This window comes from Oncorhynchus gorbuscha, linkage group LG11 (genome assembly GCF_021184085.1).
Source record: "Oncorhynchus gorbuscha isolate QuinsamMale2020 ecotype Even-year linkage group LG11, OgorEven_v1.0, whole genome shotgun sequence".
NCBI lineage: Eukaryota > Metazoa > Chordata > Actinopteri > Salmoniformes > Salmonidae > Oncorhynchus > Oncorhynchus gorbuscha.
Window position 1 is genome coordinate 34,353,200 of NC_060183.1, and position 21,414 is coordinate 34,374,613.

Sequence of the window (21,414 nt, forward strand, 5' to 3'; positions counted from 1 at the left end):
TTCATAGTTGTGATGTCTTCACTACTATTCTACAATGTAAAGAAAAACCCTTGAATGAGTAGGTGTGTCCAAATGTTTACTGGTACTGTATATACAGTACCAGTCAAAATATTAGGAACACATGCTCTTTCCATGACATGACTAACCAGTTTAATCCAGGTGAAAGCAACAATCCCTTATTGATGTCACCTGTTAAATCCACTTCAATCAGCGTAGATGAAGGGGAGGAGATGTTAAAGGATGATTTTTAAGCCTTGAAACAATTGACACATGGATTGTGTATGTGTGCCATTCAGAAGGTGAATGGGCAAGACAACATATTTAAGTCACTTTGAACAAGGTATGGTAGTAGGTGCCAGGTGCACTGGTTTGAGTGTGTCAAGAACTGCAACCCTGCTGTGTTTCACACTCAACAGTTTCCCATGTGTATCAAGAATGGTCCACCACCCAAAGAAGATCCAGCCAACTAGAGTCCATGCCCTGATGAATTGAGACTGTTCTGAGGGCAAAAAGGGGTGCAACTCAATATTAGGAAGGTGTTCCTAATGTCTTGTACACTCAGTGTATGTATTTATTTATTGTGGAATGAACAGCTGATTGAAGGTGTAGCTGCTGGACATTCATGCAGTTGAGTCTGTTTCAGTAGTAACATGGACACTTAACAACGTGATGAAACTTTGTTGCTCCTTGCGGAAACAAGTAAGGTATATAGCAAACGTGAAACAAGCAAATTTTTGTAGCAAACGGGTCTTTGGTTGCATAGGCAATGCCCCCTCCCTCCAGCAGCACATACACTCTTAGAAAAAGGGGTTCCAAAAGGGTTCTTTGGCTGTCCCCATAGTAGAACCCTTTTGGGTTCCATGTAGAACCCCTCTGTAAGGGTTTTACATGGAACCCAAAAGTGTTCTACATAGAACCAAAATGCTCTTCCAAGGGTTCTCCTATGGGGACAGCCAAACAACCCTTTTAGCTTCTAGATAACCTTTTTTTTCTAAGAGTGTAGAAATGTAATGAATATCATATTCTATTTCTTTGGCAGCACATGCAGTCAGGAGCGGAGGAGAAGAGAACATTTAGTTCTTTAAGAAATATATACATTTGTATAGTTACAACAGTGACCAAGATCATTTGGCTGAGCAATAACCATCATCCAAAATTCCATGACTGTCACAGCCATCACACGCACACACACACACACACACACACACACACACACACACACACACACACACACACACACACACACACACACACACACACACACACACACACACACACACACACACACACACACACACACACACACACACACACACACACACACACACACACACACACACACACACACACACACACACACACAGACCCATATTCATAAGAGTAGATTGTTGAATAACTCAGCAGGGAAAAAACACACACAGGCATGCAATATATACAGTGCACACACATTTATCTGACATTTGATTTAACCCCCTCTTCTCCCCCACCCTCCTGCTAGTTTATTTAGCAAGATGACCAGTGCTCTACATAATACATTGAACACAACACACACACTCTAGTCTTGTTTGCTCCAAAGGTCAGAGTAAAGGGGTTGAGTGAGTTAGGTTTGAACTTGCTTTTTCCCCTTGTAATACTGCTGACCAATGTTCCCTCTAAGCTGCGCACATGCGAGAATGAACTTCACTCAACGTGAATGAACTTCACTCAACTTTGTAGACTTGTCCCTGTTATTTAACACTATCAACGTGTCCCTTCACAATGACAATATTAGCCACTTTCAATGCAACATACCACAACAAAACAAACTATGAAAGACTTAGTATGCCAAACTAACTATGCAAGAGAACTGGATGTAGGCAGAACACATTGGAGTAGGATTTTATTGCATTGACACGCGTACGGCATAACCAATCAGAGCTGCAGTAGGATTATATCACATAGACCATTGCCATATGTGGATCTGGACCATTCACTTTGAACTGGACTGTTCTACAGCATGAGCAATTGTGAGTAGATGCGCTTGTTTTGAGATCAGAGCGAGAGCTTTATGTAGCCACGTGTGCACACATTTTGTTCATATCCTTTGCTAGTTACTGAGCCCAGTTATAGATAATGTGCAGTCAGAAATAGGTAAGTGATTTTTATTTTTTTATTTTACTTAACCAGGCAAGTCAGTTAAGAACACATTCTTATTTTCAATGACGGCCTAGGAACAGTGGGTTAACTGCCTGTTCAGGGGCAGAACGACAGATTTGTACCTTTTCAGCTCGGGGGGTTTGAACTCGCAACCTTCCGGTTACTAGTCCAACGCTCTAACCACTAGGCTACCCTGCAGCCCCTACGAGTACACAAAATGTGTACATTTCTCGACATCTTTAAAAAGCAAGTCAGGTAAAGAGCCTTATGTTTGTCTTAAAGGGGCAGTGTTGTATCACCACCTTCCGGAGACACCTGAAACCCCACCTCTTTAAGGAATACCTAGGATAGGATAAAGTAATCCTTCTCACCCCCCCTCCCTCCCCCCCCTTAAAATATTTAGATGCACTATTGTAAAGTGGTTGTTCCACTGGATGTCATAAGGTGAATGCACCAATTTGTAAGTCGCTCTGGATAAGAGCGTCTGCTAAATGACTTAAATGTAAATGTAATGTAAATGTATTTTGAGACAGGCTTGAATAAGCTAAGTAGCCAATAGGTAGCATTACAGTTTTTTTCGATTGCTAAACGACAGTGGACACAACTGGAGTCACATGTGCAAAACTCTAACTAGTCTGCACAGCAGCAGTTCATGTGGACCAAACTCTAGTTCGTTTTTCATTGCTTGAACACAGTTTTCAAAACTCGACACACTTATCCCATGACTTTAACCACAACCTGCACAACACTGTGGATTTACAGCACTTTGTTCAAATGCTAACACACTGCTGTCAAAACTGTGAACCACACATTCAAAACGGAATAGATTTCAGCTTTGTGCCTTTCAAACACTGCTGATTGCAATTTCAGCTGAAAGGCTAAGCAGGTGTCTTGTTTTAGACTTGTTAGTGAACACACACACATATTACAGTATATATAGGTAGAGCTCAGAAAGACTCATTTTGGAAATGGAACAAGGAAGATGGGTTCGTGGAGGGAGAAGGGTGGCAGGGAGAGGGCGGATGCGTGGAGGAAGACAAAGAAGACAAAGAGCTGTTATTTCAGATGAAATAAGGGCTACACTTATAGACCATGTCGTGAACCATGGTCTCTCATTGAAAGAGGCAGGGTTGAGGGTGCAACCCAATCTGCAAAGATCCACAGTGGCATCTGTAATGTGAATTTTCCATCATGCAAACAGGTGAGAGTTACATCCTTACAGTAAATGAAAACATTACAGGAATCTATTTTGTATTGCAATTATAGAATATTTACACAGATATATATTACAGTAAGTTTGACTGTAAAATATATTTTTACAACAGGACACAAAGGCTGCCCCCAACAGGGGGAAGAGGAAAAATATTTTCAGATGCGCAGGAAAATGCTATTGTTGACATGGTTGTTGTCAACAATGCAATAAAACTGCGGGAGATTCAAGATAGAGTGCTGGCTGATAATGATATATTTGAAAATGTTAATTCTGTCAGCACAACAACTATTGCTCGAGTCCTAAAGAAACACCAAGTTACAATGAAACAGTTATACACTGTACCGTTCGAGAGAAACAGTGAACGGGTAAAAGAGCAAAGATACCAATATGTCCAGGTAAGACTTCTGAGGTTACGTACACAGCTATACAAAATATTTACTGTAACAAAAAACACTAGCATTTCTACAGTAAAACTGTGCACTTACTGTTTTTCAGAGAGTGGAAGCACTGGAAAGACCACATTCATTTGTATTTATCGATGAAGCTGGATTTAACCTTGCCAAAACACGGCGCAGAGGAAGGAATGTTATAGGTCAAAGGGCCACTGTGGAGGTTTCAGGCCAAAGGGGGGGAAATATCACCATGTGTGCTGCAATGGCCAATGATGGTTTGCTTCTCAACACACAACTCATTGGCCCATACAACACAGAAAAAGGCTTATAGCTTTCCGAGAACAGCTCTATGCTCAGCTAGTGCCAGCAGAACAGGGGGAGCCAGTAAGAAACCCCCAAGTTTTTGTCATAGTTTGCGATAACGTTGCTTTTCACCACTCTGCAGCTGTCACAGATTGGTTTGCAGCACATCACAGATTTATGGTTTTGTACCTGCCTGCATATTCACCCTTCCTCAACCCAATAGAGGAGTTTTTCTCTGCCTGGAGGTGGAAAGTGTTTGGTCACCACCCACATGACCAAATGTCTCTTTTGGAAGCCATGCGTGCCGGATGTGAGGACACGAGTCCAGAGGACTGCCAGGGATGGATAAGGCACTCCAGAAGGTTCTTCCCCAGGTGCATGGCAAGAGAAAACATTAGATGTGATGTTGAAGAAAACCTGTGGCCTGATGCTAGAGAGCCCCTCAATTATTTGTTCAAATAACAGTATGTACTTTTAGTTTCTACCTTTTTTTTCTCATTACTGTAATTCTGTAAATTACTACAGACTATTGAAGCAAACTGCTAATTTTAATTTACCTTAAAGAATTGTTATATTCTAAAAAATGTAATAAATCATGTGAAAGAATGTCACTCTTTTCTTTGAAGAAAATATTACTTTGTATGAAGTCACTGAAATTGTTCAAACTGTAAAGATGAAAAGTTTGTATTTTCTGTATTGGTGTTTGATGCTGGTGTTTTTACTCTCAGTGTGTTCTGAGTGACAGTGTGTGTTATCTCAGTGAGGGTTGTGCATAGTGTTTGGCTGCACTGAGCGTGTTTCGAGCCATGTGTTAAGAGTTGTTGCTTGGAATGAGTTTTGCAGGTGATGTGAACTGTTTAGCTCAGGTGACTGTTGGTAGTGCAGACTGTAGTTAGAGTTTTGCACATGTGACTCCAGTTGTGCCCACTGTCGTTTAGCAATCGAAAAAAACTGTAATTCTCTGTAATAATGGTATGCGAATAATAATGCATTTTATTTTGTAAAGTGGTTTCTTGTATCAAACACAACATTTTCAATCACCTTCCCTGAAGGTCAAGTGGATTAACATTTTAATGTCAAGCTCTGAATGTTTTTTTCAAAAGTCAAAGGTCTACATTGAACATCACACATTGGCTGCTACTAAAGGCTGAATGATAGAACAACTATTTCCATGTTAAAATGTTATGGGATGCATTTTATCCATTGTTTTTGATGGAGCCACAGTAACCTACTTGCCCACTGTTAAAACTGAAACTTAAAGCAGGTACAGCCTCAGTGTTCACAGTAAACGTGAGCTGAAGGTTGCACAGAATTTTAACAACGTTCAAGAAGACCAGACATTTGCTCAGTGCCCCAAAATATTTGAGGTAACATTGCTGCTGACTACATTGGTTCTGTTTGCTCCCCGAGAGAGGCTCCGCAGCATGTACTCCCACTGTCCCTCTCCAACTCCTCTAACAGTCACATCAATGGTCCCTTATGTCCAACCGAATGTTTGCTGGATTCACAGTGTTGGGCCAACCCGAACAGTACTTGGATATTTTCTTTTCACAATGTATTTTCCCGCGAGTTTCCAAAAAATGCGGCTGATGCGTAACCAGGCAAGCACAGTACAGTTTGGCTTGTCTTGGTGTGAATCAGACTATTGTGACTAAGGAGCAAACATTTGTCAAAGACTGCAGTCACCCAAGTCATAGACTGTTCTCTCTGCTACTACATGGCAAGCGGTACCGGAGCTCCAAGTCTCGGTCCAAAAGACTCCTTAACAGCTTCTACCCCTAAGCCATCAGACTGCTGAACAATTTACATTGACCCCCACCCTTTGCTTTTACACTGCTGCTACTCGCTGGTTATTATCTATGCAGTCACGACATGTACAAATTACCAAAACTAACCTGTACCCCCGCACATTGACTCGATACCGGTACCCCCTGTATATTGCCTCGTTATTGTTATTTTATTGTCTTACTTTTTATTTGAGTTTATTTAGTAAATATTTTCTTACCTCTATTTCTTGAACTGCATTGTTAAGGGCTTGTAAGTAAGCATTTCACGGTAAGGCCTACTACACCTGTTGTATTTGGCGCATTTGACAAATCAAATTTGATTTGATTTTTTATTGGGCCAGGACCCTGCCTACATACAATACATGCATCAATCCTACTCATAGAAACAGACCTGTAACATCTAGGCAGCATTCCTTCTCTGTACTTACATACAGTGTAGTAGCATGCACCTGGGGATCAAACAGCCAGCAATAACCCTCAACCCCACCCCATCCCCAACACCCTCTGTGAGAATCCCCTAATGCTGGCCCAAACAAGTAACGTTTAGTTGGAGTCTGCATGTAGTCTCGAGGTTAGACCAATTGGCCAGTAACCGAAAAGTTGCTGGTTCAAATCCCGGAGCCAACAAGTTGTCAAATCTGCCGCTGTGCCCTTGAGCAAAGTACCAAAATGCTCCAGGGACACATGCAAATGGCAGACCCCTACTTTTCACAGGTGTCTCGCAGATGTTATTATTAACCCCCCCATCCCTACCTCTATCCCAGGCAGGCCCAGCGCAGTACTCACCCACTACATCCAGGGTGTAGGTGTGGTTGATGGTGCCATATGCGTTCTCCACCAGGCAAGTATAGTTGCCCTTGTCGGATGGAACCACACTCTCCATGATCAGGGTCCAGTGCTGGTGACGCACCTGAAAGGGAAATCCAACCCATTAATGTGAATCTCACAAAGGAACATCCAAACCAATGCAAACTGCGGATTGATGGAAGGCCAGAGAGAGTAAGTGAGGAGGCTCAGTGAGTGACGGGCAGTCAGGTCTATTCTCATGAGCGCATCATGGTGAAAAACAATATTACAGGGAGTGACAGACTGGTCCTAAGGTGAGCTGCTACCCCCACACAAGGAATTTCACTATGCTCTCCCTAAGCTCCTACTTACCACCTCTACTCCTTAGAACACTAGTGAAAACCCTGTAGATTCTAAATATTCTACTTTTTACTACTTACAGAGAAAACACTAGAAATTCTGTCTTTTATTTTAGGGCACTTGTTTTGCATGGACAAGTCAATTGGAGTGTGTTTGTGTGTGTGTGTGTGTGTGGGTGTGCGTGCGTGCGTGCGTGCAGTATGTGTGTGCGTGTTTGTGTGTGTTTACAGAACTGTCACTAAAGATAGTGAGGAGAAAGTGTTCGACTGAATACCGTGTTTATTAGAATGAGACTTTCTGCAGAATTAAAGCCAAGGGGAAACATTCTCCGGAACTTCCCATGAAGAGATGGCTGTGTTTCCTCGTAAACTATCACCCATTAACTACGTGTCACACTTTTTCCTTCCCTATTACATCCCAACACAATAGATAACTTGCAAATGAATCCATCACTGTAAAGTGTAATGTGACTTTTAATTGCACTTTAAAAAACCTTTGATTTGATTTCAATAGATTGGATGATTCCCCAATCGTATTATCATATTCAGCGGAAGCATTTTTATATACAGTGCTTTCGGAAAGCATTCAGACCCCTTGACTTTTTCCACATTTTGTTACGTTACAACCTTATTCTAAAGTGTATTAAATTGTTTTCTTTCTTCATCGATCTACAAACAATACCCCATAAAAAACAAAACAAAAAGAGTTTACAGAAATTTGTGCTAATTTATATATATATAAAATATATATATATATCACATTTACATAAGTATTCAGACCCTTTACTCAGTACTGTGTTGTAGCACCTTTGGCAGTAATTGCATCCTCAAGTTCATTGGGTATGACGCTACAAGCTTGGCACACCTCTATTTGGTGAGTTTCTCCCATTCTTCTCAGCAGATCATCTCAAGCTCTGTCAGGTTGGATGGGGAGAGTCGCTGCACAGCTATTTTCAGGTCTCTCCAGAGATGTTTGATCGGGTTCAAGGACATTCAGACACTTGTCCCGAAGCCACCCCTGCGTTGTCTTGGCAGTGTGCTTAGGGTCATTATCCTGTTGGAAGGTGAACCGACTCTTCTCTGTATATATCAATGATGTTGCTCTTGCTGCGGGTGATTACTTGATCCACCTCTAGGCAGACGACACCATTCTGTATACATCTGGCACTTCTTTGGACACAGTGTTAACCTTTTTGGGATAGGGGGCAGCATTTTCACTTTTGGATGAATAGCGTGCCCAGAGTGAACTGCCTCCTACTCTGTAGGTGCCAGATGCTAATATATGCATATAATTATTAGTATTGGATAGAAAACACTCTGAAGTGTCTAAAACTGTTTGAATGGTGTCTGTGAGTATAACAGAACTCATACGGCAGGCAAAAACCTGAGAAAAAATGCAACCAGGAAGTGGGAAATCTGAGGTTTGTAGTTTTTCAACTCAGCCCCCATTGAAGATACATGGTGATATTAGTTATGTTTCACTTCCCAAGGCTTCCACTAGTTGTCAACAGTATTTAGAACCTGTTTTGAGGATTCTACTCTAAAGGAGGGGCTCATAAGTGCTCTTTGAGTGAGTGGTCTGGCAGAGTGCCACAGCCTCCGTCTGGCGCGCGCTCACATGAAAGGACAGAGGAGCCTCTTAAAGACGGTCTGTGAGAGCCAGAAATCTTGCTTGTTTGTACGTGACCAAATACTTATTTTCCACCATAATTTGCAAATAAATTCATTAAAAATCCTACAATGTGATTTTCTGGATTTCTTTTTCTCATTTTGTCTGTCATAGTTGAAGTGTACCTATGATGAAAATTACAGGCCTCTCATCTTTTTAATTGGGAGAACTTGCACAATTGGTGGCTGACTAAATACATTTTTTGCCCCACTGTATGTTCCACTTAATTTGTACAGACGAAGGAATTGTCCGGTTGGAACATTAATTAAGTTTTATGTTAAAAACATCCTCAAGATTTATTCCATACTTAGTTTGGCATGTTTCTATGGGCTGTAATGGAACCATTTAAACTTTTTGTCCAACGTTCGGCGCGACCTGAACGCGCTTTTTGTTTACCAAACGCCCTAACAAAAGAAGATATTTGGACATAACTGATGGACATCATCGAACAAAATCAAACATTTATGGTGGAACTGGGATTCCTGGGAATGCATTTGATGAAGATCATCAAAGGTAAGTGATTAAAAATTGATATTTCTATAAATAATATTTCTAAGTATTATTGAAGATTTATGATAAAAAATATCCTAAAGATGGATTATATACATCGTTTGACATGTTTCTACGAACTTCAATGGACATTTTTTTACTTTTCGTCTGGACTTTGTGCCCGCACTTTGTGCATTTGGACTAAACGTGCAAACAAAAAGGAGATATTTGGACATAAAGATGAAATTTATCGAACAAAACAAACATTTGTCTAACATGGAGACCTGGGAGTGCCATCAGATGAAGATAATCAAAGGTAAGTGATTAATTTGAACTTTTGTGACAGCTCTCCTTGGTTGGAAAATGGCTGTATGGTTTACTGTGGCTAGGCGCCGACTTAACTTTTTACGGCTGCAGGGGCAGTATTGAGTTACTTGGATGAAAAGGTGCCCATTGTAAACGGCCAGCTCCTCAGTCTCAGTTCCTAATATATGCATATTATTATTAGTATTGGATAGAAAACTCTGAAGTTTCCAAAACTGTCAAAATATTGTCTGAGTATAACAGAACTGATATTGCAGGCGAAACCCTGAGGAAAATCAAAACAGGAAGTGGCTTCTATTTTGAAAACTCCATGTTCCATAGCCTCCCTTTGCTGGATTTAAAGGGATATGAACCAGATTCCTTTTCCTATCACTTCTTCAAGGTGTCAGTCTTCAGACATAGTTTCAGGCTTTTATTTTTAAAAATGAGCCAGAACGTTCATCGCGTCAAGTGGTCACATGAGTTTGGCTCGCGCAACAGAATTTGGACAGACTCCTACTGTGAAAGACATTTGCGGTTGATATATTGTCGATTATATATTTTAAAAACAACCTGAGGATTGATTATAAAAAACATTTGACATGTTTCTGTGGACATTACGGAAACTATTTCTACAAATAATCTTTATGGAACAAAAGTAACATTTGTTCTGTAACTGGGAGTCTCGTGAGTGAAAACATCCGCAGATCAAAGGTAAACGATTAATATGATTGCTTTTCTGATTTGTGACCGAGCTACCTGATGCTAAGTGTAATTAATGTTTTATCGTGCGATCGATAAACTTACAAACACTTGGAATGCTTTTGTTGTAAAGCATAATTTCAAAATCTGGCACGACAGGTGGATTAACAAAAGTCTAAGCTGTGTTTTCCTATATTGCACTTGTGATTTCATGAATATAAATATTTATAGTAATATTGATTGTATGTAGCGCTATGCTATTCAGCGGTTGTTGATGACACTTGTCCCAATATCAGGATTGCAGCCATAACAAGTTAACATAATCGCATGGTGTGCTTTCGCCGTAAAGCCTTTTTGAAATCGGACACAGCGGCTGGGTTTACATTGTTTGTTTGTTACATTGTTTGAGTTTGCAGAATGTGCAAACAGAAGTTGCATGGGTTCTTAGAACATAGACTGGTCCCTTCTGTTCAACTTTATGTCGAGGCTGCGGATCCATAGGTAACCGTCCCGTCCCGCAGGATTCCTTTTCCCCAGAGCTGATGATCCAAATCACTGGCTTTACCTTACACACCAATTTTTTGTGGTCACCCTCCCTTCACATTTCTCACTGCCAATCGTGAATGAATCTTCCATGCCGCACCTGCATTTCAACCATTTGATCTGAACCAGTTTCATGGGGATATTCATCTAGATCCTCTTGAGTTATCGATTGTGATGGGGGGAAAAAAGACAGTTACATATCGGGATATTATTTTTTATGACATATTGTATCGTATCATTTTGACAATATCTCAATATTATTTTTGACTTAGTTGGCTGTACCTGCACCAAAACGTTTTTTCTTCTTTTTCTTATTTTCAATCTTATTTTTTTAAATTTTTAAATAGGGAGCCAATTAGTTTTCAGCACTTATTTCCTGGACTGATAGTTTTCTCATGGCTCTGTCTTGTACCTCTGCAGCAGACATATGGTGGGCAATATGTTTGGAACATTGAATCACAATATATATATATATATATATATATATATATATATATATATATATATATATATAGAATCATGAGAATCACAACACATATCGGCACCTAAGTATCGTGATAATATCATATTGTGAGGTCCCTGACAATTCCGAGCCCTAGTTATTGACATGGTTTCGAAGTACCCTACAGTGTTGGTTTGTATTATGTACCTGGAGCAAATTTGTCTCCTACCTATGTTTTTCTGTTGATCAAAGCACATATTTTGTTCAGTGGTGCACGCTGAGTTGAACATGCAACTATTCGAAAGAAAGACGCAAACATTCGCACAATCATCCTAAAATCTCTTAGGAAAAGAGGTAGTGTTTTTTGTATTACAGTAACGTTATGCTGTATTGTGTGTTCTTGCAGACTTTGATCAACTTTATTAAACAAGCAACATTCGTCAGAGACCGTGCGTAAAGTAGAGAATCCTGCACATGTGAAGAAGCTTCAGGACCCTTAGATGTCGGGAAAAGGGGTGCAGAAAGTCGGCTCCACAGCCACCCCGTAAACTTTAACTAGGCTGCGCAGCTCAACAGTAGTAGCAGTAGAGCCAAAATGGAAGGGCAACAGTCTGCCTCAAAATCAAGATGCAGAAAAATGCATTGAAAGTCCTTTCTAAACCGTCACAAAAGTAAACTTGAATTAAACATTTGATTACATAGACTAATTTCAATGCGCTAGTCATGAGAAACTCCATGTCCCAGCATGCTGCAGTGCGGGGTTCTCTCTCGTACCTTGTACCCGCCCATGCGGTCCTCCTGTCGGAATGGTCGGCTGTTCTTCAGCCAGCGCATCTTAGGACGTGGGTTGCCCCCGGCAGCACAGCGAAACTTGACTGTGTTGGCAGCAGGTACAGCATGTAGCCTCTTCTCCATCTTCTCTAGCATCGTCCAATAGGGAGCCCCTAAAGAAAAGAGATGACCAATCAGGGTTTTTGTTTAGTCAAAATCTCAAGTTAGATTTTGTTCATATATAGCAAAACAGTAACATATATTATATTAGGGAAGTACCAGACAGTACCAGAAAGTGTTCATTGTTACCACATAGTTTATTAGTTAAAACCATATCAGCTTAAACCATGCTGTAAAATAAGTCTTACTTATATTTGTATTCTCTACTGTCAACAGAAACACTGTATGGGAAACATGGCTGAGCAGCAGAGCTCCGTTGATTAACAGTTTCAGTCCAAAGCCTGAACAACATGGATTACTACAACTATAGCAGGTAGTGAGAAAGAGTGAGGGAGGTGGTCACAGGCTATGTCCCAAATGGCACCCTATTCCCTATGGGCCCTAGTCAAAAGGATTGTACTAAATAGGGAATATGGTGCCATTTAGGGAGAAAATACAGTTCACACTGGAAACACTTAATACTCAAACATAAATGTTTTCTTTTGAAGGTTGCAGGACACGTTACCAAGTGGGTAACTAGACCATCACATCCATTTTATCTAGTTGCAGTTAGAGCTTTTTTTAACCACTTCTTCCAATTACAATATTTAGCCTGTCATCAGGAAGATATGGCTGTTGGAGGGAAGGGATATTTATCATCCATGAATAATCATTATGTTCCAGAAGGGAGAAAGATTATTTCACATTTGTTGTGGGTGAGAAATGTTTGGTTTGTAAAGGGTAAGTTACCCACACAATGATCGATCATGCTCCTTCATTCAAATACACTCCCACAGGGAGTTAGTAACACCCCTTTTCTGTCTGGCCTACATACTGTAACTGCAGCTCGTTCACCCCATATATCTCATTTTCTGTAGTTCCCTGAAGCCCCCCCCTCTCTCACACACACACACGTTATCTTCTCTCTACCCCCTGCCTCCCCATTTCTCTCTCTCGGCACCTGGGAGAGTGATTGCATAAGCAGATGCACTCAGAAAGAAGAGAAATTTTACAACCAATGTCCCCACCATCACTTCCTATATCTCTATTACAGGAGCAGAGAGAAGAGGGGGAACACTCCAGGGTTACTGCAGCCATTAGACACTCCTTTAGCCTTATTGGGCCTCTGTCCTTCTCTTTCCACCCCTCCCTCCCTGTTTTAGCCCCTCTCCCTCTTCCCACTCCTCTCTCCCGCCCACCAGAGTTCAATCAGAATACTATCAGAGTCGGTCACCACCCATAATTTTCTCTGGCATGCAAACTGGACAGTACACACATACTTTGATACAGAAGAAGTAATAATATATGCCATTTAGCTCTTCCATTCATACATTCTATGTATGATCAAACCCACTACCCTGAACGCATGCTCTACCAACTGAGCTACAGAAGGACCACCCTAACCTGGGGCCGTTCTAATGCTCTTCCTTCCATGCTCTTCCTTCCAGGATGAACCAACACACTATAATTAGACTAGTTAGGTTATTTTAAGCCCATTTCCTTCTCACTCTGTCCCCCTATTTCTCGCCATCTTATTTTCTCTTTCAACAGTCCTACCTACAGACACAGTCAGACAGGTTAGGGTGGCGACTGCCCTCGTTCGGGAGCTCGTCTCTCTCAGGTGAACTCTGACCTCGGAGTGGCAGCAGCTGTGTCTGATGATGAGCACGGTACATGATAGTGAAAGGTGACCAGGTCTGTTTCCCATGCTCCCGTCGTCCGGTGGTAGCGAGACTTCAAAGACCCCCCAACCTCTGTCCAGATGAGGCCAAACTCTCACTGGCCAACTGCTGTGGCCCTTAAGACCCCGCTGTGGCCCCTAGCACACTGTGTGGCCCCCCTATGGCCCCTTAAGCTCTCTGAATGGACAGCTTCTCTTACTGTTTACTCTGTGGCAGTCTGGGGTTAGCTCAGGTTATCTATGTAACTCCAAAACAAGAATGTGCTGTACGTTCAGCATGAGGAATGCGGCACAAACATAAGTGTCAAATGATAGTATTAATTGTACATTTGCCCCATACTGTAGAGCTGGTACTAGAGCTACATATACAGTATATCTAGGACAAACATAAAGCAGCTAATGATAGACTATTAAAAGCTTGTAAATTGTACCCTACAGATGTTTCAAACGAAGACAACCGGGAGCAATTAAGGATGATCTCCTTAACAGGCCAGAGAATGAGTTAGAACAAAACCAACGAGCGTGGAACCCCACTTCCACTCTGACCTCCCCCTGACGTCAATGCTGCCCCGAAAAAAACAGCCTTCTCCATGATCCTTCCATATGCCTTGCTCGTCTCCTCCAACCACAGCCAACCTCCGCTGACACTGGGTAGGGGGTACATCTTCACCCATAACTTTTTCTCCCAGTGTTTTAGGGGGGGCCTGGTTGTGACGGTGTTGTTGTTCAATCTCTTTTTAAGAAAGTGGAATCAAAGTGTACAGAGTACGAGCTGAGACAGACACTTAAACCTAACCCATTGGGCATTAGAACGGCCCCAAGCACAATGCTCAGACCTCCCCTTCTCCCCCAAAAAAGCCTCCACAACACCCCTCCAAAAGTGGGCCGGGGGCCAGCGCTCTACAGCGTTAGCATACACAGAGAAGTGCTGGTGCTGATCCAAGCCAGAACGCTGTAGTTAAAAGGCCTCAACCGTCCCCTATTTTTTCTCTTCCGCCTCTCTTTTTTTAATATTCCGGTTTTGAATTCTTAGAAAAAAAACACCAGGAGAAAATTAAACCGAGCTGCCAGAACAGTTTTTACTTAGCTTTCAATCAGCTTATTACCACCAGAAACATTTTTTCCCCCTTCTCTCTATTCTCCTCTCCTTACAGAGTTCCTAGATGACATATTTAATGGATTTCAGGCAATTATAGTCGGTGCAAAGTGGGGGAGTTGAACCACTGTGAGGGACGGTGCGTGTTTAAAGTTTTAACAAGATATGGAAGCCTTCAGCCTGTGACACACACACAGAGCCCATCTCCCATCAGGTCCCTAACCCAGTCCAGATGGGAGCATTCCATAATGGATGAGTCCAGCTGACTCGCTCCTTGGGGCCTGACTACCTGCGAGATGCAGGCTACAGGAGGAATGTTAGGAATTCCTCTTCCCTGGAGCGCCTAAAAGGCCTGGGAGAGATAGGCTTACAAACATCACACACACATATACACATTCCCAGCACACACTCCCAGACTTACTACATTTACAGGAATGCTACAGTACAGCTGAGATCTCATTGCAGATTTGAACTAATGAAGCTAAGAGATTTAGTAACACTGTGCACACAACACACAAAAAGACAAACATTTAGGAGTATAGTAACTTTGGTTATGACGGCATTTGACCTGATGGTCGAAAGGCCAAGCCATGTCCTTCAGATCCACAACAGTGTTATTATATAACAATGCAGGTAAAAACAACCCCAAAAAACAACAACTTATTTGCTGAGTTCACATATTGCCTCAATGCCCTGTTCCCACACTGTCCCACAATACTATGCCCATACTCACTTATCTGCTCTCCGTCCACCCCCACGTCCTCTGATCGCTCTGTGTCATCCTCATCGTCCCCAGACGAGATGGCATCTGTAGAGATGACCACGGTTAATTCCTACCATCTCAGCCACCTCTCAACACAGCTCCAGCCATACACATACACTGCTACACACGCGTACACACACACACACACACACACACACACACACACACACACACACACACACACACACACACACACACACACACACACACACACACACACACACACACACACACACACACACACACACACACACACACACACACACACACACACACACACACACACACACACACACACACGTGTTTAGGTGAGGTGGCAGAATCAGGTGATGTAATATTGACGTTTACACTGTTCACAAAATCACTAATCATATGCAACCAAGAACAGCATCACTGAGAGTCACTGACGTTTGTAAGAAAAGTTGAATAACTACAACTACATGACCATTCCACAACCCTTCCATGGCCATTCCCCAACTACCACCCTATTAAAAAAGCATCACAACCACAAAAGATCAGGGATGAAGTAGGCTGGACACATGAAATGTTTAACAATACTTTTTTCTGATTTAAAAACTAGTTCATTGCATCAGCCATGTGCCCAGTTTCATAATATTACCATATGTCCCAGCTGATTGCCATAGGTTTGAAGTAATCATGAAAAAACAGGCATTATTTTTGGGGCTTTTTTCACCCTACCAGCTCCTATATTAGCTATATTGTGCCCCGTGGCACCAACTCGCCTTCCGAACGTTCTGTTCCCAGCCTATTGTTCTACGTCACAATGCCTGCTTTGCTATTGTTGGCAATGAGACCTGCCCACGTTTCTGGTAGTTAAAATGTAAACAACAAAAAATTACTCATGGAACTGAGGTCGTCCCATTGTTTCAAATCGGGAAATATAGGCATGTCTGTCTATTTCAACAAATATCTCGATGTGTATATTTAGATTTATTTTAATTGGACACCATTTTAAATCATGAGAATCTCCTCTTTCTAATTATGTAAGGCTGGCCAGTGTATTCCGTTGTCATCAAACGCTTGCCCCGAAATACCTTTTGTCCTTGGAATGCTGAGCTCCGCCCATTGTTTTCCTACGGACAGGCATGTTGGTATATTGGGTCAAATATCTCGCAATGTGTATATTTCTATTTTTTTTTATCAGGATAATCTAATCTTTCTAATTATGTAAGGCTGGGCAGTGTATTCCGTTGTCATCAAACGCTAGACCAGAAAGTCAGAAGTTGCCATTTTTTCCCCGACATCCTCATTATGTAGACATAAGCACACTTGGCACTTTCGAGGTGCAGATGTTTACTTTCTACACAACTTGGTATTTTTCAGTTTCATCATAAGAACAGATTGTAGTAGTAGTTGTCATGTTTTGTCATTTATTATCTTGTCTTGTCCCTGTGCTTCCCATTCTATTAGTTTCCCTCTGCTGGTCTTATTAGGTTCTTTCCCTCTTTCTATCCCTCTCTCTCCCCCTCCCTCTCTCACTCTCTCGCTCTCTCTTCTCTCTATCGTTCCGTTCCTGCTCCCAGCTGTTCCTATTCCCCTAATCAATCATTTAGTCTTCCCACACCTGTTCCCGATCCTTTCCCCTGATTAGAGTCCCTATTTCTTCCTTTGTGTTCCGTTCCTGTCCTGTCGGTTCCTTGTCTAGAATTCACCGTGCTGTGTTTGTATATCGCCCTGTCGTGTCGTGTTTTCCTCAGATGCTGCGTGGTGAGCAGGTGTCTGAGTCTGTCTGGTTCAAGTGCCTTCCCGAGGCAACCTGCTGTTCACCTGCTGTTCAAGATCGAGTCTCCAGTTTGTCCTCGTCATCTCGAGTGAAAGTTGTGTTTTTGTTTGTATTTACTTTACTGGATTAAAGACTCTGTTTTCGCCAAGTCGCTTTTGGGTCCTCTTTCACCCGCATGACAGAAGGAACCGACCAAGGAATGGACCCAGCGACTTCAGACGCTCGTTACACTGCCGTCGAGATCCAAGGAGCCATGCTCGGCAGACACGAGCAGGAATTGTCTGCTGCTCGCCATGCCGTGGAGAACCTGGCCGCTCAGGTTTCCGACCTCTCTGGACAGTTCCAGAGTCTACGTCTCGTGCCACCTGTTACTTCCTGGCCTGCCGAGCCTCCAGAACCTAGGGTTAATAACCCACCTTGCTACTCCGGGCAGCCCACTGAGTGCCGCTCCTTTCTCACGCAGTGTGAGATTGTGTTCTCTCTCCAACCCAACACATACTCTAGAGAGAGAGCTCGGGTTGCTTACGTCATTTCACTCCTTACTGGCCGGGCTCGAGAATGGGGCACAGCTATCTGGGAGGCAAGGGCTGATTGCTCTAACAAGTTCCAGAACTTTAAAGAGGAGATGATTCGGGTTTTTGACCGTTCAGTTTTTGGTAGGGAGGCTTCTAGGGCCCTGGCTTCCTTATGCCAAGGTGAACGGTCCATAACGGATTATTCTATTGAGTTTCGCACTCTTGCTGCCTCTAGTGAGTGGAACGAGCCGGCGCTGCTCGCTCGTTTTCTGGAGGGACTCCACGCAGTGGTTAAGGATGAGATTCTCTCCCGGGAGGTTCCTTCAGATGTGGACTCTTTGATTGCTCTCGCCATCCGCATAGAACGACGGGTAGATCTTCGTCACCGGGCTCGTGGAAGAGAGCTCGCATCAACGGTGTTTCCCTGCTCCGCATCGCAACCATCTCCCTCCTCTGGCTCAGAGTCTGAGCCCATGCAGCTGGGAGGGATTCGCATCTCGACTAAGGAGAGGGAACGGAGGATCACCAACCGCCTGTGCCTCTATTGCGGAGTTGCTGGACATTTTGTTAATTCATGTCCAGTAAAAGCCAGAGCTCATCTGTAAGCGGAGGGCTACAGGTGAGCGCAACTACTCAAGTCTCTCCATCAAAATCCTGTACTACTTTGTCGGTCCATCTACGCTGGACCGGTTCGGGTGCTACATGTAGTGCCTTGATAGACTCTGGGGCTGAGGGTTGTTTCATGGACGAAGCATGGGTTCGGAAACATGACATTCCTTTCAGAGAGTTAGATAAGCCTACGCCCATGTTCGCCTTAGATGGTAGTCATCTTCCCAGTATCAGATTTGAGACACTACCTTTAACCCTCACAGTATCTGGTAACCACAGTGAGACTATTTCTTTTTTGATTTTTCGTTCACCGTTTACACCTGTTGTTTTGGGTCATCCCTGGCTAGTATGTCATAATCCTTCTATTAATTGGTCTAGTAATTCTATCCTATCCTGGAACGTTTCTTGTCATGTGAAGTGTTTAATGTCTGCCATCCCTCCCGTTTCTTCTGTCCCTACTTCTCAGGAGGAACCTGGCGATTTGACAGGAGTGCCGGAGGAATATCATGATCTGCGCACGGTCTTCAGTCGGTCCCGAGCCAACTCCCTTCCTCCTCACCGGTCGTATGATTGTAGTATTGATCTCTTTCCGGGGACCACTCCTCCTCGGGGTAGACTATACTCTCTGTCGGCTCCCGAACGTAAGGCTCTCGAGGATTATTTGTCTGTGTCTCTTGACGCCGGTACCATAGTGCCTTCTTCCTCTCCGGCCGGGGCGGGGTTCTTTTTTGTTAAGAAGAAGGACGGTACTCTGCGCCCCTGCGTGGATTATCGAGGGTTGAATGACATAACGGTTAAGAATCGTTATCCGCTTCCCCTTATGTCATCAGCCTTCGAGATTCTGCAGGGAGCCAGGTGCTTTACTAAGTTGGACCTTCGTAACGCTTACCATCTCGTGCGCATCAGAGAGGGGGACGAGTGGAAAACGGCGTTTAACACTCCGTTAGGGCATTTTGAGTACCGGGTTCTGCCGTTTGGTCTCGCCAATGCGCCAGCTGTTTTTCAGGCATTAGTTAATGATGTTCTGAGAGACATGCTGAACATCTTTGTTTTTGTCTATCTTGACGATATCCTGATTTTTTCTTCGTCACTCGAGATTCATGTTCAGCACGTTCGACGTGTTCTACAGCGCCTTTTAGAGAATTGTCTCTACGTAAAGTCTGAGAAGTGCTCTTTTCATGTCTCCTCCGTTACTTTTCTCGGTTCCGTTATTTCCGCTGAAGGCATTCAGATGGATTCCGCTAAGGTCCAAGCTGTCAGTGATTGGCCCGTTCCAAGGTCACGTGTCGAGTTGCAGCGCTTTTTAGGTTTCGCTAATTTCTATCGGCGTTTCATTCGTAATTTCGGTCAAGTTGCTGCCCCTCTCACAGCTCTTACTTCTGTCAAGACGTGTTTTAAGTGGTCCGGTTCCGCCCAGGGAGCTTTTGATCTTCTAAAAGAACGTTTTACGTCCGCTCCTATCCTCGTTACTCCTGACGTCACTAGACAATTCATTGTCGAGGTTGACGCTTCAGAGGTAGGCGTGGGAGCCATTCTATCCCAGCGCTTCCAGTCTGACGATAAGGTTCATCCTTGCGCTTATTTTTCTCATCGCCTGTCGCCATCTGAGCGCAACTATGATGTGGGTAACCGTGAACTGCTCGCCATCCGCTTAGCCCTAGGCGAATGGCGACAGTGGTTGGAGGGGGCGACCGTTCCTTTTGTCGTTTGGACAGACCATAAGAACCTTGAGTACATCCGTTCTGCCAAACGACTTAATGCCCGTCAAGCTCGTTGGGCGTTGTTTTTCGCTCGTTTCGAGTTTGTGATTTCTTACCGTCCGGGTAGCAAGAACACCAAGCCTGATGCCTTATCCCGTCTGTTTAGTTCTTCTGTGGCTTCTACTGATCCCGAGGGGATTCTTCCTTATGGGCGTGTTGTCGGGTTAACAGTCTGGGGAATTGAAAGACAGGTTAAGCAAGCACTCACGCACACTGCGTCGCCGCGCGCTTGTCCTAGTAACCTCCTTTTCGTTCCTGTTTCCACTCGTCTGGCTGTTCTTCAGTGGGCTCACTCTGCCAAGTTAGCTGGTCATCCCGGTGTTCGAGGCACTCTTGCGTCTATTCGCCAGCGCTTTTGGTGGCCGACTCAGGAGCGTGACACGCGCCGTTTCGTGGCTGCTTGTTCGGACTGCGCGCAGACTAAGTCGGGTAACTCTCCTCCTGCCGGTCGTCTCAGACCGCTCCCCATTCCTTCTCGACCATGGTCTCACATCGCCCTAGACTTCATTACCGGTCTGCCTTTGTCTGCGGGGAAGACTGTGATTCTTACGGTTGTCGATAGGTTCTCTAAGGCGGCACATTTCATTCCCCTCGCTAAACTTCCTTCCGCTAAGGAGACGGCACAAATCATTATCGAGAATGTATTCAGAATTCATGGCCTCCCGTTAGACGCCGTTTCAGACAGAGGCCCGCAATTCACGTCACAGTTTTGGAGGGAGTTCTGTCGTTTGATTGGTGCGTCCGTCAGTCTCTCTTCCGGGTTTCATCCCCAGTCTAACGGTCAAGCAGAGAGGGCCAATCAGACGATTGGTCGCATACTACGCAGCCTTTCTTTCAGAAACCCTGCGTCTTGGGCAGAACAGCTCCCCTGGGCAGAATACGCTCACAATTCGCTTCCTTCGTCTGCTACCGGGTTATCTCCGTTTCAGAGTAGTCTGGGTTACCAGCCTCCTCTGTTCTCATCCCAGCTTGCCGAGTCCAGCGTTCCCTCCGCTCAAGCGTTTGTCCAACGTTGTGAGCGCACCTGGAGGAGGGTGAGGTCTGCACTTTGCCGTTACAGGGCACAGACTGTGAGAGCCGCCAATAAACGCAGGATTAAGAGTCCAAGGTATTGTTGCGGCCAGAGAGTGTGGCTTTCCACTCGCAACCTTCCTCTTACGACAGCTTCTCGTAAGTTGACTCCGCGGTTCAT

At 43.7% G+C, this 21,414-nt stretch overlaps 1 protein-coding gene across 5 annotated transcripts in view; it reads right to left on the reverse strand.

The window, feature by feature from the left end:
• The window catches only part of LOC124048540 (fibroblast growth factor receptor 2-like), a 98,475-nt gene that overhangs the window by 45,161 nt on the left and 31,900 nt on the right, over positions 1-21,414 (reverse strand). For all 5 annotated transcript variants that reach the window (XM_046369419.1, XM_046369422.1, XM_046369421.1 and 2 more), the window contains 3 exons: positions 15,565-15,639; positions 11,899-12,068; positions 6,618-6,741 (listed from right to left, as the gene is read on the reverse strand). In XM_046369419.1, coding sequence (XP_046225375.1) covers positions 6,618-6,741; positions 11,899-12,068; positions 15,565-15,639 — 369 coding nt within the window. The remainder of the gene's footprint in view (positions 1-6,617; positions 6,742-11,898; positions 12,069-15,564; positions 15,640-21,414) is intronic.